Source organism: Podospora pseudocomata, chromosome 4 (genome assembly GCF_035222375.1).
Source record: "Podospora pseudocomata strain CBS 415.72m chromosome 4, whole genome shotgun sequence".
In the NCBI taxonomy this organism is placed as follows: domain Eukaryota; kingdom Fungi; phylum Ascomycota; class Sordariomycetes; order Sordariales; family Podosporaceae; genus Podospora; species Podospora pseudocomata.
In genome coordinates, this window is record NC_085888.1 from 1,380,616 (window position 1) to 1,397,453 (window position 16,838).

Below are 16,838 nucleotides of genomic sequence, written 5' to 3' on the forward strand. Positions count from 1 at the left end.
GATGGAGCTTGCGTTGTGGACTGACGTGCCCAGGGACGACGACCCTTGGTGTTTGATGACGTTCTTGACATGTGAAAGCTGGCCGCATTGCTACAAAGATGCCACCACCGACTATCGCGGCTAAAGTTGACTCTATTTCGCCAACCTGTGCTATGTATCAGTACAGTGTGTTTGAGTCCTGCTCAAGTGAGCAACACTCAGCCTGCACGTAACAAACTGCAATTAATTAGGGAGGATCACTGGCGGAATTTGTCACTGTCTTGCTGGAGAGTCATTGACGCACGGACCATATACAGTCTCGTTGGTATTCGTGATGATTTGAAATGGTGGAACACAATTATGCTAATAATAATTCCCAACGCCAGTCATGTCCGAGCCATGTATCATACAAGAAGCCATTCAACAATTACTGTGACTCTCCCATCTTAGTATTCTTGGCAAACTTCTTGGTGACCTCGTCGTCCATTGGACCCTTGGGGTTGGAGCTCAAGTTCTGGAGCACTGTTAGCTTATTGCTGCTAGTGCCATCCATAACAGCTTTCTTATTATACATACCTCAAGGTCACTCTTGTTGGTTTGCTCCTTGTTAGAAGCATCATCAGTGCCCTTGCCGCTGGCTGGGGGGTCATTGAGCTGTCTTCCGGACTGCTCCTCAGGAGGAGGGGACTGAGCAGCGCGATCAGACATGTTGAAGGTTTGGTAGTTGTTGTAAGAGTTGTGATGGAAGGATTGGCTGTCCTGAAGAAATTGTAGAGAATGGGTGTTTTGAGGTGCGTTGTTTGTGTCAAGGAAAAGCTGAGTCAAAGTGAAGCAGAGCTTCTTATACACACAGGAAGATCCGTAACTGACATCAGCACCTCCATCGGGGAACTGCCGGCTGCTCAACGTCAACTTCATCATCCCGTCTCTCAAACACCATTACATCATATGCCCCCGCCAAATGCAGGTAGCTTTCCAGAGCCCCGCTTTTTATGTCGAGGGCTTGGCTTGGTGGGGCGCCAACTGAACCTGTCGGAAGTGCTGCAGTTAGCGATCAGGGAGCCTCTGTTGCTCATGGCAGTGTTTGTGAAGTGGTTCCATTAGTTTTGCTCTGACTACAGCTGATATACTCATTTTCTACACCATGTACTAGGTGTTTATAGCTCAAAAACAATGGGAGTGTTGACAAAGAGCCGGGACGAGCGTGACAGCTCACCGCCTGGGCACCTCAGTTCGGTTCAAGCACAGACCCAATTACAGCACGTGTCGCCTGTGGGGAGCTGTTCCAGCACTCAGACGACACCGCGCCATTCTCCCGGCGAAAGCGTGTAAAGTGGTTTCGTGACATGCTGCCTGAGTGTTTGACCCGGAAGCTGTTTGCGACTTCCTCAGCATACAAAACGTGCCATAAACAAAGGGTTCCAATCACATTGCAATGCCCGACCTCAACTCCGTACCGCCTTCACCCCATTTCCTCTCGCGTCGTGCATCACAGCAGATGCCACCACCGCCAGCCCCCAGTTCGCTGATTCTGCCGTCAAACCAAGCCGCCGTACACAACCCAAACAGCACATCCTCTCCGGTACTGCCATCACCGCAATTCCCACCGCCCATCAGTCAATTGCCCGGCAGCACCATGACGACTGGCGACAACACTGGCGTTGGCTCCGGCCCCGGGCCAACTCGACACCCCCGGCCCCCAACTGCCGCAGAACTCCATTCCGAACTTGAGAAGGAGCAGGAGGCTCGAGTATGTTGCACCCTCAGAGACCGTCGGTACAGAATCGTGTCTAACCGATATTCATCTGCAGATCAACCGGCTTACCCGTGAACTCGCTACCCTCAGGGCTCTCCACAACGAATCTGTCGTCTCCAATGCATCCTCGACCAGTGCTACCGGCACCGAGCCAGGCGATCCCCGTTCCGGTCGACACATTCGCACACTCTCCAACACCAGCACGCGAAGCAATATGGGTTCAGTCTCGACCACATCCATGGCCGGAATCTCGTCCCCCGCGCCTATCCGTCCGAGTCCTTATCCGACCACTGCTCTGGGCGGTGTTGCACTCTCCCGCCAAGGCAGTACCACTTCCCGCCGTAGTAGGGCTGGGTCACCAGCTCCTCTGGTGTACGGCTCCAGTTATTCCAACGAGCCGACTTTGGCCAACTACTTCTCTTCCAGGGTCCCACACGTGAGCAGCAGTACCTCTGTGCTCGCCACCCCTGGCTCCACAAGCGACCTCTCGCCCGGTCTGATCCCGGCCACAGACCGTTATCAGGAGACGGCTTTCTACCGCGAGCAGCTCGAGGCCACCAGGCGAGAGAATGATGAGTTGAAGAAGAGAGTCCGCGAGCTCGAGAGAATGGTTCGGGCCCGGAGAGGAAGTGATGTCAGTGGCTCGGGAGCCACACCCGGTGCAGGTGCCTCACGCAGGGTTAGAAGTGATAGTGTCAGCACGACAACAAGTGTTGCTGCCAGCGTAGCCACCAGTGCGACCGGAGCGGGTGGTATTAGTGTGGCTGCCCAGAGACGGCCGAGGATCACAAGTGCTACCAGCGGGCAGGGTGATGGTGGTGCCTTGGAGCAGGAAGTCCGAGTTGGGGAGAGTGCGTCGAGCTCCGGGTTGCAAAGGGGGGTGGATTTTCCTGCAAGGTAATTCACCTACCGGGTACTAACGTCGCTTCCTGCGATCCGGAGATGCCTATCTGGACTTTTACATTATCAACCGACCGCTCTTCGAGATGCGTGTCTCCTTTGTCGGGAAGAGCAGTACGCTTGAGTCAGCAGACGATGGGGCGTTTTGGTGTTTTGAGTGCTTTTCATAGAAGGGTAGGTAGGCGAGACTTGATAACCATCTTCTCTGACGCCACAAGCGTACCAATGGCACAAAATTTTACTCCACTTGGGAGACAGCAGTTTCATGCACATTTTTCTTGGTCCTGTGAGGTCTGTAGACATCAACTGAGAGTACCAGGTATTGACAAAGTTCCAGGGGCCCAAGGTCAAAAACGACAAAAAGCTCGTGTCACTCATGAAGTGGAGTCCAGCAGGAGAGATGATCGACCATGCTGGGACTCGAACCCAGAACCTTTACCAGCTGGAGATTTAATTTCGAGAAATTGAAACCGGAAAGTAACGCGCTACCATTGCGCTACACGGCCTGTGATAGTTTGGTGGAGCTTATATTGGCGGTTGCATTTATCATGGTGATTTCCAGTCTCTTACCCCTTGCTAGGGTAGGGTGCATCAGTGGTATTGCAGACTACAGATTCACAGCTAGAATGCATGTCAAATTATACCATAAATATTTTTGGGTCACTGCAGAGTTGCGAAAATCATCAAATTCATTGAGCAGCAATGATGAGTCAATGGCATTGTGACAGGATGCCGAGAGCATGGATTCATTCCTTTGAGAAATTAAGGATTTTGCACTACGTCGGATTTGAACGATTGGCGATAGCTATACAATGTCAAAACGTCGTACGCAACCAGTTCTCAGCCAGATATCACCCTCCTTATTGGCACGCCTATTGTGTTTAGGTAATTCCCGCCGGCTTCACCCGATGCCTCCTCCACCCCTAAGCAGCCAAGGGAACTTTCAAACATCACTTGATTTGGAAAAAAAATCTCATGCGAAGGCTAGCAAGCATTCCAACCTGGAGCTTGATGGTAGTCATCTTATACTGCAGAAGTATCATCCCCTTTTGAGTGTCTACCAGCACTGACTCGTTAAATCCAGTCCAGGGGCCCGTTATTGCCATCAAATATTCAAATCCCCTCATCCGCAAACTACAACACACATCACACTCATCTCGTCACTACCCTCAGGTCTTCAAACTCTAGCATCTTCCCAAGAACCACACATTACCATACCAACCTGTCAAAATGCCATACTTCCCCTCCCCCACCCCTGGCCCCTCGGTCTCAATCTACTACATCGACGAATCCCCCCCTTCATCAACCCCAACCCACACCTGCCTCCTGATCCCAGGAATTACCTGCGACCTATCCGACTGGTCCTGGCAAGTCCCCTTCCTCCTCTCCAAAGGCTTCCGGGTCATCACTCCTGACCCCCGCGGACAAGGCCGCTCCTCCGCTCCCCCTACCGCTGTCGATGAAGGGATTTACACGCCCGAGAATCTGTCCTCCGATTTATCCGCTCTGCTCGCCCACCTTGACATCACCTCCAACGTCATCGTCATCGGTCACTCGTTGGGAACCTGCACGTCAGTCCACCTCGCTGCTACCAACCCAGACCTGGTGGTAGGGTTAGTCCTACTAGACCCCCTGCATTCCATGTCCTCCGCCACGTGTGACGAGCTGTTCTCCGACCCAGCAACAACGATGCAAAACCTGATGGTGAACTTTGCGGCTAAAGGGCTGGTTCCTATTCCACCGCTGGGGCCGGAGTGGGATTGGCATACGACTTGGATTCAGAGGAGGGGGATGGTAAGTCTCTTGTAGCCCAGAGACAAAAGGGTCAACGCTAACATGAGTGGAAACAGGCGATGCACCCAAGTATTATTGGTGCGATGACATATGCCTGCTGGACGAACAAGAATGGACTGGGCAGGAAGGAGGTGGCGATGGAGTTGTCCAAGGGGGCCAAGGCGAAGAGGCTGACGCTGGGGTGTAGTGAGTATTGGGTTGGGACGGACAGGGAGATGGGGGTTGAGACGGTGACCGTGGAGGGGGTTGGGCATTGGTTTCATCATGTGAAGGCGCAGGAGACGAATAAAATTTTGGAGGGGTGGTTGGAGAGGGAGAGGTTTTGCTGATGGTTTGAAAGGGGATGATGGGGTGTGGTTTAGATGGGGGTTGGATGATAGTGTAAGATGATCTCTGCTCATGACACGTACTGGAATGAATCACAATCGAATGCGTTAAAGACGGAAGGAACGGTGGATAAGCACGGAAGGAACAACGCAAGAAGATGGAAAGAGCGGTACAGGAAGACAGGATGCTGTCAAAAGAACGCTATATATTGCTGCTAATTACACCACTCGTCCACTGCCCCAAACAAAAGCTAACATCCAACGAGATCAAGAAAAACTAATCCTGGTGGTCATTCAGCTGTCCCCTTTCGATAGCCTGAATGAAAGCCGCATGGTTCCTCCACGTCTCACAAACCGAGCGAACCTCGACCGCAGCTTCCAAGATTGCCTTGCGGATCACAAACTTTTGCTCCTCCATCTCCATGTCAAAATCGTCATCCAAATCGCCGTTCAACTCCCCCAAATCATCCTCCACAGCATTGCTCATCGAGACCTCGATACCCTCGTCGGAAATCTCATCCTCGCCAATATCTGTCTCATCATCCTTCATCTCCTCATCAGAGTTAGCTTCATCCTGGTCTTCATCGTCCGGCCCATCAGAGTTATCAGACTCGCCGGAGTCGTCAGAGTCATCGGAGTCGTCAAAGTCGTCAGATTCATCAGAGTTACCAGCACCATCATCAGGATCTTCAGACTCTCTGCCGTCCGCCATCTCCTCATCACTACCTTCCTCCCCTTTCTCATCACCCTCTTTCTCCTCTTGCTCCACCTTCCACAACCCCCCCAGCGCCTCCACCACAGCCTTGTCATACCCCAACCCCGTCAAAGGATGCAAAACCCCCATCAACCTCCCCACAACTTCCTTCACACGCGCCTTATCCTCCATGACACCTTGTATCGCTTCCCTCCTGATCCACCCCCTAACCTCAATCATACACCGATACAAAGGCAGCATCTCCACCCTCGTCATGCCATCCCCCCCCTTCATCCTCACATTGCCAGCCTCGGCGAGATATTTGACTGCTTTGTCCAGCTTTTTAGCCGCCACGAAAAGCCAGAGATGCATTGTATTCAGAGCATCGTATACCGCTTTGATCTTCTCGAGCCAATGTTCCAGCAGAGTCCACGGCTTCTTGTGTTCGAGGATCTGGATGTTGGCCAGGGTGAGGGATCTGGTGCAGTGCCGACAGATGTGGATGACGAGCTTTCTGAAGCGGCCGGTGATGAAGACGTGGGCGGTGTAGAGGCTGTACGCGAGGTGGAGCTTTGGGAGGATGTTCAGCTCGAGGGTTTGGGCTTCGGCTAGGTTGGCCATGGGGGCGGAGAGAGTGGTTATATTTTGTTTGGTGAAGGCTGAGGCTAGGAGCTTGGAGGCGTGCTGAAAGAGGGTGGATGTTGCGGCGTACCAGGAAGTGTGGTGGCATGGTGTGGGAGGGTTTTCGTCGGGGGTAGTCCAGGGCGAGGGGTCGGTGCAAGAGAGGCGGAGGTGAGGGTGGCAGGTTGGTTGGCGGCTGTCGGTGGGGAGGGGATTGCTGTTGTCGGGCCAGATGACGGACAACGGGTTGGTGGCTTCGGGGCAAGTGTATTGCTTGTGGGTTTTGACTGTAGGAATTGTGGGAATGCCGAACAGTTTCTTTTTCTTGCGTAGCTTGGAGGGGGTGGGTGATTTGTAGTGAGGGGAGTCGGAAGAAAATGCCACTTTCTTGGGGGAGGGTTTGGGAGGAGAGGGGGTCCTGAGGATGGTGTTAGTTTTTGTGATCGTGGTATATGTGAAGATGAGGGATACGAGATGGGTGATGGATAACATACGAATCGTCAGGGAAGAGGGGGAGTTGGTCGAAGAAAGCCTTGATGTGAAAGCTGAGGGCGTCGGATTTCGAGTTGTCTCGGATCATGCCCGTTAAGTCGAGCTTGTCGAAGAGAGACCGGTCCTCCTCTGCTAGGACCTCGATCAGGATCGTTGAGCGCGGGATCGATGAAATACTCACACGCATCTTGGCGAATACATCGAGGATTGTTTGTGTTGTGTGAAGGTGCTGTTTGAAGAGTCGGGGGATTGTTCGTTGCTGGTATTTGGCGCAGTTGTTGTTGTTGTTGTTGTGTTGTTGCAGACCAGTTTCTGCTGACAGGGCAGGACAAGATCTTAAGAGGAGAGACAGCTGGCTATTCAGAACAAGAGTGAATAGGCCTGGTGGGGGGGCAGTAGGTATTGTTTCTCCTGTCACTTGCTCCGAAGCTTGGGCCACGTCGACCGCAGTCGTTGCGACGATGACCTGGCCAGGTGAATATTTTCTTGCGCTTGACATCGCAAGCCACATGTGATTTCCATCATCTGGGAGCAAGTCGATTGGAATTCTCTTTTGCTTGACAAACTCTTCGAGAATGCGATTTACGGTAGGTGTGACAAGGGGAGTATCTCGGCTTGGAACAGGTAGTTCAACTCAGTATAATAATCTGTTATGGCCTCAAGGTCCTTGCCCCTTGCCATTTGGGTAGGAAAGGCAAGGCCTACTTATAGTCCTCCGGATCCCCAGGACCGTTCTGAGCTCCCTGGTCCTCGAACCTGTCTTATCTGTCTGCCTTGGCCGGGCACCTCCTTCGGCGTCCTGGCCACTGATTCCACCAGTAATAGGTACATATGATTCCTGTCCTGCAGTCTTCTTGCAGCTCGTATGGGTCCTCAGTCCCTCCTGCCCAACCAACCCGTATCGGCACCCTGGTTCTGCCTTCGTGGTGGTCGCCGTGATGCCTCCGCTGAGCCCCGGTGGGCTCAGTTGGTTGCCGGCCCCAGATATTCTGATCCTGGGCATATCGTTGGGCTATTGTTGGTTGGGAGTGTGTACTGTCTAGGGGCACTGAGTCGTGGGCCCGTGTGACACAATCTCCCCTTCTCTAGGCGCGCCCTCGAGCCGCTTGTTGCCAGTCACTTCTTCACTTTGTCAGTTGGTTGCTCGGGGTCTCTGGGCTTACCTGGGTTCTGCTGGTGGAACTGCAAGACGGCTGCTTTGGCTCCGTTAGAGTGGAAGTGCTCCCATGGTTCCCATGTCCAATCCTTCCTGGCTGGCCAACCATGCCACTTGGTCAGATACTTCACACTTCCTTGGGCAGAGATCGAATCCATAACTTTCTCGATCTCGTAGTCTTCAGGCTCGATAGGGGCTGCCTCCCGCAGGACCCGGCGAACGTCAGGTTCTCCCTGATTGCCGGCGCGGTAGGGTTCTATGAGCGAGACGTGGAATGAGTTATGAATTCGCCAGCCCTCAGGAAGCGTGAGTCGGACGGCGGTGGGTGATATAACCTTCTGGATCTTGAATGGTCCGAGCATCTTCTTGTCCAACTTCTTCGCCGGCCGCTTGGTCTTGATGTTCCGGGCGTTCAGCATGACCAGGTCGTCTTTGGCGTAGGTGGGTGCCTTAGAACGTTTCTTGTCGGCCCAGTGTTTTATTCGGACACGGCTCTTCTCCAGCTGGTCCTTTGCTTGCTTGTGGATTTGTATCATCCAATGAGCGTACAACTGACTGCCAGGATTGGAGGTCGTACCGAGTGAGGGGGTTGTGCGCGGCGGGGTGGTAGCCGTAGTTAGCAAAGAAGGGTGTCATTCAGACGAGGAAGAGACGGTGTTGTTTGTAGGCGAACTCGGCAATTGGCAGGAGGTCCTCCCAGTTGCTCATTTCATAATTGACGAAGGCGCGAAGGTAGACCTCTAGGGTCTGATTGAGTCGCTCGGTCTGTCCGTCGGTCTGTGGGTGGAAGGCGGTGCTCATGCGTGTTCGTACACCGACGAGTTTGAGGAAGTCTTTCCAGAGGTGAGCCGTGAATCTAGAGTCTCGGTCAGAAATAATGTCTAGGGGTACTCCGTGCAGCTTCCAGTAGGAGCGCGCGAAAATCTTAATCAGGTCCTCGGTCTTTTTTTCCTTTCCACCTTTAGTGGGACGAAGTGTGCCATCTTGGTGAAGGGGTCGACCATGACCCAGATCGAGTCACATCCATTTGACAGAGGTAGGTCAGTGATGAAGTCCATGGCGACAGTCTGCCACGGCTTGTAGTGAAGCTCTTATTGGTTGAAGCAGCCCATGAGCGGAGTGTCGGGGTGGCTTGTTGGATTGGCATTCAAGGCACCCGCGGACATACTCTCGGACTGTTTCTTCCAGGTTAGGCCACCAAAAGTTGCGTGTAATCAGTTCCATCGTCTTGTCTGAACCCATGTGTCCTGCCACCTTGGTGTCGTGTTCTGAGATGAGGACATCCCGGATGAGCGTCTTGGGCACCCATAACCGGTCTTTGCGGTAAAGCAGTCCATCCTTGATGGCCACGTTCTTGCCGGGCGTTGATAATTGCGCACGGTACTCTGGATCCTGGCGTCCTTCCTTCACGACCTTGTCCTTAAATTCCTTAGTCAGCGAGGGACTTCGGTCCTCAGGCTGGCGATGCGGGCTGAAGAGAGGAGGACGCAGGCTGAATGTTGGTCGAACATGGTGCCTTCGGAGTTGGAAAAATGCTTTTTCTGCAAGACTGACGTAATCGGCTGGTCTTCCCCCCCCTTTCTCAGGTCGGTGTTGGGACAATCGAGAGGATATCTGCCTTCTCGTTGAGCCGACCCGGGCGGTAGTTGATGATAAACCAGTAGCTCGAGCTGTTGGGCCCACCTTGCCTGTCTTCGGTTGAGCACTTTGGCCGTAGTGAAGTAGGCGAGGTTCTGATGATCCGAGTAGATCTCTATTCGGTGCTTAGCTCCCTCAGGTATTGTCTCCATCGGTCCAAACAATCCACAATTGCCAAAAGTTCCTTGTCATGAATTTCGTAGTTCATTTCGGCTGGCATGAGCTTGCGTGAATGGAAGGCGATGGGGTGGAGTTTGCCATCGGCACCTTTCTGGGAAAGCACTCCTCCGAGTGCGAAGTCTGATGAATCCGTTTCCACGTAGGCCACCTTGTCGGGGTCGAAGTGTCCTAAGATGGGGGGCGGTTGTGAACAGGTACTTCAGGGTAAGGAAGGCCTTGTTCATTTGCTCCGTCAGGTCAGGCCCTTTTTCTACCTTTGCCATGTCCGTCAAGGGTTTGACGATTGCGGAGAACCCTTGATGAACCGGCGATAGAAATTGGCGAAACCCACGAACTGCTGCATCTCTCTAAGGTTCTTGGGGGCTTCCCATTTCTTGATGCAGTCGACTTTGTCCTGTGCCATTGCAATGCCATTGGCACCAATGATGTAACCTAGGAATTCCACTTCATGGACCCCCAATGACATTTCTGGGGGCTACAGCGAAGCTTGTTCTCGGTGAGGCGGCGGAGGACTTCTTTCACAAGACGGTCGTGCTCTTCTTCAGTGTCCGCGTATATGAGGAGGTCATCAAGGTACACCAGCAAGCCGACGTCGATCAGGTCCCTGAATATGTGGTTCATCATGGACTGAAAGGTGGCGGGTGCATTGATGAGTCCAAACGGCATGACAGTCCATTCGAAGAGTCCGTATTTGCATCTGAATGCGGTCTTCCCTCGTCCCCTTCCTTGATCGAACGAGGCCAGAATCCTGACTTTAGATCGATTTTGGTAAACCAGCGGGCCGTGCGGAAACGGGCTTGGAGCTCGCTGATGAGCGGAATTGGGTATCGGACCGGGATGGTCACGGCATTAATGCCGCGGTAATCGACCACCGGTCGGAGAGGGTCGTTCGGGTCTTTCTTTTCCACGAACATGAGAGGGGGCGCCGCAGGATGATGTGGATCTGCGGACACGTCAGTACTGATCATCTTCTCCAACCAAGGTTTTAAGGCGTCCAGCTCTCTGGCGCTCATGGCATAGAGTGGTCCCCACGGGGGCGTCCTGCCCTCTTGGAGGTCAATCGCGTGGTCCCATGGTTGGTGATCCGGGAGTCTTGAGGCGGCCTCGCTGGACATGATGGGGAGGAATTCTCGGAACTTCTCAGGGACAGCTGCTATGGCGGCTTCTGCCGCGGCTTGTGCCGAGGCGACTGTTGGCTGGTGACGGGTCTTCCGCATCGCGCGGCTGGTGCAATTTTCTCGGCAATAGGAAGAGGAGAAGGTGATCTTTCTTGCGTCGCCGAAGAATCCAGCAGGCTGGTGTTGTTGGAGCCACCACTGCGGAAGTATTATGTCGCATTGGTCGTCCATAGCGCTGAGTTCGAAGTTGAGTCGTGAGAAATGATCCTCTTGATGTCGCAGGACGAGTCGGTCGGTATAGTACCTTCCGCCGAGGTCGTCTGCTGTGGCGTTGAAGGCCTGGATGAGCCGGGGAGTGGCTCGTCGAATGAGGGGCAGCTTCCAACGTCTTGCCTGTGTGATTGACATGACGGGGATAGTACTGCCGGGGTCCAATAGTACTCGTACTGGGTGTTCGGCATCATTGTAGATGAGCGTCATCTTGACAATCGGGCGATCGCCTGTTTTTGGCTCGGGACAGTGTCGTTTGTTATCTGGGCTGATGTCGTTGCTCGCTCGTTTGATTCCGCAGGCGCGGAGGATGACACCAGGCTCGGGTCCGCGTGGTGTGGCACGGGAGCCTACTGAAAATCGAATCGGAGTCGTCGTCCATAATCTCGGTGATCCTCGCGGCGTCAGTCATGATGGCATCGACTCGGGCGCGTTTGGTCGCGGATGGTGCTGGTACCTCTTCGTTGACTTTTCGTTTGGTGGAAAAGGTTTTTTCCGGCGGGGCTGGCAGGTCCTTGCCGTTGACATCCTTTTTAGCATAGCAGGACAGGGTCTGGTGGTTGTCTCTCCCGCATCGCCAGCATGCTATTTTGTCGCGTTTGCGCTGGTCAATGTCTGATTGGTCGATGTTGCGGAGAGCATCTTTGTTGGAAGACCACTTCTTGTCCTTGGCGTCAATCTTCGGTTTGTCGCCACCAGTCTTCCTTCCGTCCTTTTCCTTTTTGAGGATGGACTTTGGCCGGCTTGGGGCGGTGATTCTTGCCTAGGCGGTGTTGGCCCAACTTCGAGTGCTCCGGGTTCGAAGTGGGCTCGCCTTTCCCGACACACCAGGGTTCGTGAGCATATTCTCGTAAATTTGGCCGGCCTCCTGAATCGTGGCGAAGAAGTCTTCGTCGTCATCTGGCAGGCCGCCTTGGCGAGAGTATACCATCTTGATGATGTCGGCAGGCAAGGTTCGGGAAACATGGTCCTGAAGAGAGGGACCAGACCAGCAAACCTCTTCGTTGAGATCAAGAAGATCGGTGACGTATTCCGCCGTGTCCCCTTGTACCTCAGGTCTTTCATCTTCTTGAGGTTGCGGTGTCGAACAGCGGGGTCCTTGAATCTGGACTGGAGGGCAGTGGCATATGCCGTCAGGTGTCAGTCAGACCCATCTTCTCCGCCGTCTTGATACGCTGCGCGTGGAAAGACGCAGCCTTGTCGGTCAGTAGAGAGCCAACCCAGTTAATGCGATGAGCGTCGGTGACGAAGCTGCTCTCGTACGTTTCTAGGTAAGCCTCTACCTTCATCCACCATGGCCGAAACTTAGACAGATCCTTGGCGTCAAACTTGGGCGGTTTCTCCAGATGAACTGGATTGACCGTCGCCGAAGTTGGGCGACGACCCAGGCAGTCAAGCGCATTGAGTAGGGCAGCGCTGATGTCTTGGGCTGGATTGGTGTTGTTCTTGGGTGGGTGCCGGTTGAAATTTGGACGACGGGGCTCATCGTCACTATCAGTGGATGAATCGTCGCCAGGTGCTCCTGGAGTGGGAGGGTTCCTTGGTGGGAGGTTGCCTCCTGTCCCTCCAGAGACGAAGGTGCCTGCGCGGGCAGATTGGTATTGTGTGCGGGCGCGTGTCGATTGTCCTGTAATCTGTGCATGGAGAAATGCCTCAGACGAAAGAGGATCCATTTCCCTGGGGAGTCGCACAGTGCGCGGGTCAGTCGGGATATCCGGCGGTATTCCTCTCTTCGAGGAAGACGTCTTGCTGGGAGGAGCCGTGGACACGGTTGCTGGCAGCGGTCGTTTGCTGGCAGCTGCTGGTGCGGGGGTACGCGACAGTCGGGTACGCACTTCTTCTATTACGGAAGCGGTATCCTTGGGTCTGCCGTCGCGCAATCTCTCTTCCAGAGAGCGAATCACCTCCTCGGTGTACTCCTGAGAGAGCTTAGGTGCTTTCGGCCACATCGTCGAATTTGGCGAGGTCAATTTGTGGCCGGGCGAGGAGTTCCTGCAGGGTAGTGTCGGTTTTGTTGGCGAAACCCTGTATGGCTTCCTGGGTGTCCCTCACGTTACTCGCCAATGCAGCTAGATCCGCCTGCTGCTTGACGGTCGCAAGCGTGAGTTGCTGAATGGCGCGAGCGCGTTGGTCGGCGTCATCAGTGAGTCGAGCGACTGCACCATAGACTTCGGTGGCGAAGTTGTTGGATGCCACCGTCAGTTTTCGGTGAAATTGTTCCACCTGGTCTCGGGTAACCTGGAGGTGGGATTGCTGCATACCGACCATGGTGTTGTAGAGTTGTCGCATGGCCTCATATTGATCGCTGACGCTGTGCAGCTGTTCAGGCGTCAGGGTGTCCTTGGTTTGTCGTAGTTCAACCACGGCATGGTAGGTCTCCTGGAGGGCTTGGTGCATCTCGAGGAGCCAGGCGGGGTGTCTTGACGACAACATTGGAGTTCTGAATGGGTGGTGCATCTCGCATTACCACCTCAAAACTAGCGGGCTGGTAGAGAACAAGCGCGTCCTCTCCAGGTGGGGTGTCCGTCCAGACCTGACCATTGCGTCGTTGCGCGGTTCAGGTGTGGGTTGGCGAGATCCTTGGGGTTGGGCATGCTCGCCAGAAGAGGATTCACCGGTCATGGTAGCGAGGAGTCCTTAAGTACCTGAACACGAGCAGGGGGTGTTCTGGGTAGAGTCGTCTGTCGCGCGCGAGGTGGCTGCATCTGCGGCTTGCCTCGTCTCGGTTGAACGCAGGAATACGTTCTGGGCGGGAGTCGCCGGTGTGGCTGAGGTGATAGACGTTTGCGGATGTGATAGGCGTGCTGACGTAATGGTAGGACGACGAATATTATTGTCCACAGAATCGGTCTCGTCGTGAGAGAGGAGGATGGTGGTTGAGAGTGCGAGACTGAAAAGGGTGGTAAAGGGAATCACCAGTTCTTGCGACAGGGGAACTCTGCGCCTGGATTGGTTTGCCTGGGTAGTTGTGGATTCAGGTAAGAAGGGTGGACTAGGAGAATCGAACGAATATTCTCCGTATGACGAATCTGAGCAAGTGAAGTCACTATCTGCTTGCCAGTCGTTGCAGGGTAGGGCGGCTAGATGGTTCCGGTTGCTGAGTGTTCTGGGTGAGGGTGGTGATGACGATGTGTCGCTGTCTGACATCGACAGGTGGGGTTGTTTTGTTAAGGTCGTGGCATGCTGTGTATAGGGTAGTGTGTTTTGGTGAGCTTGAATGATAACAGATTATCTGTGACAAGGGGAGTATCTCGGCTTGGAACAGGTAGTTCAACTCAGTATAATAATCTGTTATGGCCTCAAGGTCCTTGCCATTTGGGTAGGAAAGGCAAGGCCTACTTATAGTCCTCGGATCCCCAGGACCGTTCTGAGCTCCCTGGTCCTCGAACCTGTCTTATCTGTCTGCCTTGGCCGGGCACCTCCTTCGGCGTCCTGGCCACTGATTCCACCAGTAATAGGTACATATGATTCCTGTCCTGCAGTCTTCTTGCAGCTCGTATGGGTCCTCAGTCCCTCCTGCCCAACCAACCCGTATCGGCACCCTGGTTCTGCCTTCGTGGTGGTCGCCGTGATGCCTCCGCTGAGCCCCGGTGGGCTCAGTTGGTTGCCGGCCCCAGATATTCTGATCCTGGGCATATCGTTGGGCTATTGTTGGTTGGAGTGTGTACTGTCTAGGGGCACTGAGTCGTGGGCCCGTGTGACAGTAGGTAGCTTAAGCCGATAGAGGGTTCAAGCACAGGGTGTTGAGTGACACGATGGTATTGACTCGACACGACAGGCCCGTTGAACAATTTACTTTTCAGATTCTTCGACTACTTTTAAACTCTGTTTTCAATGCTGATAGCTTGTAAAGCCTGAGGTATCTAATTATCAGCTCTTATAAGGCTGCACTTAATCAAACCCAGAGTGGGTTTCAGACCTGCCGGCGCCGACCTGTGGGACTGGGGGTTAAGTGCAGCGGTTACACTCTCAATATCAACCAAAAATGGCCGGGAAAATGTACCTAGCCGATACAAGTCTCGTGTGCGGAAGTCGCAACGCTGTGGGCATCTCTAGGTCGTGCCTGCCTTGTGCGCAATGATCTGATGCCCGATCTTCCACAGGCAAACCATCTCTGCCCCACCTTCAACAGAAACTCTTGTGACAAAACACCTCAACTCTACAATTCTTGTGTCTTGTCAACTCCTTCCACTCCTCCAAACACCTTCACCATGGCGGATCAATACCAGTCCGGCCATCAAGAGGTCATTCCATGCCTTTTGAGCGATTACGATGACGATGTGGAGGCCCATCGCGAAAGCTTCCAGGCCTTCATGACAAGACAGGCCGAGGAGCACTGGGCGACCGAAATCAGAGCTCTGGATATCGAAGGGTCCGCCGACAGAATCGCCACTGTTATCGAGCAGGAAGTCAACAGACTCGCCAAGAAGCTCGATGTGATCGCAACGGCTATGGCTGCTGAGGCCGACGGTGCCCAGGCAAACCGACTGCTCGCCATGATTCCAACCAAGTTGAACCTGATGGCCAGGCTTGAGGACTTGGCCTTCTCTCGGCTTCAGCCAGTTGAGGGATCGGCTGAGCGGCCACTGGCCATTGAGGACGTATCTCCGTCAACTTCACAGGGCTCAACCCAGTGTGAGATTTCGGGGCGGCTAGATGGCTACGACCGAGTAAGTCTACCAGTCAGTACCTCGGTTATTTTACTCGGGTCTAATTATCTGGACAGCATGTCAGCCAGACTCCCATTAAGAAACGCAGCGAGAGCCCGATCAAGATTGAATCACCTACCCCGACCAAGCGTCGCCGAGTCAATCTTTCAGAGGACGGGGCATCCGGGGTGTCTGAGCCTACGCCAACCCTGTCCCATGCTCTGCATACTTCCTCCCCTTCGTTGCCGCAAGCCCTCCTCAGCAAAGGTGGAAACTCTGGTTCGGGACATCAGGATCCATCGCCATCACCTTTGCTATCCCAATCAAAGATTGCGCCTGCTCACCATGCAACACCTTCCAATCAACGGTACGACCTTTCGAAGGCCGCCCCACCATCTGCGAAGAAGCAGCCAGCACAAACCAAGAAACCAGCCCAGGCTTCAAAGCCTTGTCACGGAAAACCACCCTGCATATCTAGAGCTAGCCTTCACGAGGTTCAGCACCGCGAGTGGATTTTCAATTTTCAGAGCTCCGGCTGGTGCGTTCTTCGTTGTGGCCGTTTCAACTGTCTTACCCAAGGTCCGGGTATGTTGACTCGTCTCAGAAAACATTTTGAGAAAGGGTGTCCTGTTGCTGGCCATCCGCTCGGCACTGACTAGGAGTTGGTGGAGCGCTTCGGATACGAAGGTATGTGAGACTGGTCATGACCATTTCCTGGTGATTTACTAACTTGGTATTGCTTCACAGTCACCGGAGGCATTTTTGATACAGGCTCGGTCCAGCAGATCAGCGCGTGGGTGAACAATAGCAACGACGTAATCAGATACACAAATATGAACACATCAGAGAAGTAGGGATACCTTCATGGTGGTGATTGTTTGCAATACCGCGAGAGTGGCCTTGAGCTTTTAGATATACTGTCGGATCATACTAGTCTTTGCAGGACGATGAAAGCTTTTGTTTTGTTTTCAATCTTCATGTATCAGGGCTAGTTATTGCCGGAGACTCTATGTTGTATGGATGCCTATTGAGCTATGCATGTATCACGCTGTAAGACAGCCCGTAACCATTTGGCTTTTTTATAGGATAGAGCAATGAACACAAGGTAGTCCGGATCTTGAGAAGAGCGAGCACGTTGATCGCTACGACATGAGCTCCTCTTGCCATAATTATGCATCAACAGCGTCCAAACAACAGTAATATGGAGTTTCACCAAGCATTAAAGTACTTGGCAGCCATAAGCCTTGAATGAAGCGACTCTGTTG

At 53.5% G+C, this 16,838-nt stretch overlaps 5 protein-coding genes and 1 non-coding gene across 6 annotated transcripts; 4 read left to right on the forward strand and 2 right to left on the reverse strand.

Annotated features, from left to right (window-relative positions):
• Positions 1 to 101: 101 nt before the first annotated feature.
• Positions 102 to 2,916, forward strand: QC762_403870 (uncharacterized protein). The gene is made up of 2 exons (XM_062889846.1): positions 102 to 1,729; positions 1,791 to 2,916. Exons 1-2 carry the CDS (start codon positions 1,415 to 1,417, stop codon positions 2,634 to 2,636), a joined length of 1,161 nt encoding a protein of 386 aa, XP_062743396.1. The 5' UTR covers positions 102 to 1,414; the 3' UTR covers positions 2,637 to 2,916.
• Positions 407 to 1,031, reverse strand: QC762_403875 (uncharacterized protein; the record flags this gene model as incomplete). Its single annotated transcript, XM_062889847.1, has 2 exons — positions 556 to 1,031; positions 407 to 493 (listed from the first exon to the last, which is right to left on the reverse strand). The coding sequence occupies exons 1-2, from the start codon at positions 898 to 900 to the stop codon at positions 407 to 409; spliced, it is 432 nt and encodes a 143-aa protein (XP_062743397.1). The 5' UTR covers positions 901 to 1,031.
• Positions 2,917 to 3,040: 124 nt separating the features above from the next.
• Positions 3,041 to 3,141, forward strand: QC762_0065440. The gene has a single exon. It is a non-coding gene; the product is annotated as a tRNA-Arg (tRNA).
• A 167-nt stretch (positions 3,142 to 3,308) lies between these two features.
• On the forward strand, positions 3,309 to 5,018 carry ABHD8. The gene is made up of 2 exons (XM_062889845.1): positions 3,309 to 4,429; positions 4,486 to 5,018. Exons 1-2 carry the CDS (start codon positions 3,866 to 3,868, stop codon positions 4,756 to 4,758), a joined length of 837 nt encoding a protein of 278 aa, XP_062743398.1. The 5' UTR covers positions 3,309 to 3,865; the 3' UTR covers positions 4,759 to 5,018.
• A 14-nt stretch (positions 5,019 to 5,032) lies between these two features.
• Positions 5,033 to 7,073, reverse strand: QC762_403858 (uncharacterized protein; the record flags this gene model as incomplete). The annotated part of the gene is given in 3 exon segments (XM_062889844.1): positions 5,033 to 5,370; positions 5,389 to 6,488; positions 6,565 to 7,073. The coding sequence occupies 3 exon segments, from the start codon at positions 7,071 to 7,073 to the stop codon at positions 5,033 to 5,035; spliced, it is 1,947 nt and encodes a 648-aa protein (XP_062743399.1).
• Positions 7,074 to 14,842: 7,769 nt separating this feature from the next.
• On the forward strand, positions 14,843 to 16,673 carry QC762_403855 (uncharacterized protein). The gene is made up of 3 exons (XM_062889843.1): positions 14,843 to 15,594; positions 15,651 to 16,158; positions 16,321 to 16,673. The coding sequence occupies exons 1-3, from the start codon at positions 15,010 to 15,012 to the stop codon at positions 16,425 to 16,427; spliced, it is 1,200 nt and encodes a 399-aa protein (XP_062743400.1). The 5' UTR covers positions 14,843 to 15,009; the 3' UTR covers positions 16,428 to 16,673.
• The last annotated feature ends 165 nt before the right edge of the window (positions 16,674 to 16,838 follow it).

Coding starts and splice junctions, on each gene's coding strand:
- QC762_403855 (XM_062889843.1), top strand. CDS start 15,010: ATGCCCGATCTTCCACAGGCAAACCATCTCTGCCCCACCTTCAACAGA. Junction 15,595..15,650: donor GGCTAGATGGCTACGACCGA/GTAAGTCTACCA, acceptor TTATCTGGACAG/CATGTCAGCCAGACTCCCAT. Junction 16,159..16,320: donor CTGTCTTACCCAAGGTCCGG/GTATGTTGACTC, acceptor ATTGCTTCACAG/TCACCGGAGGCATTTTTGAT.
- QC762_403870 (XM_062889846.1), top strand. CDS start 1,415: ATGCCCGACCTCAACTCCGTACCGCCTTCACCCCATTTCCTCTCGCGT. Junction 1,730..1,790: donor AGAAGGAGCAGGAGGCTCGA/GTATGTTGCACC, acceptor ATTCATCTGCAG/ATCAACCGGCTTACCCGTGA.
- ABHD8 (XM_062889845.1), top strand. CDS start 3,866: ATGCCATACTTCCCCTCCCCCACCCCTGGCCCCTCGGTCTCAATCTAC. Junction 4,430..4,485: donor GGATTCAGAGGAGGGGGATG/GTAAGTCTCTTG, acceptor GAGTGGAAACAG/GCGATGCACCCAAGTATTAT.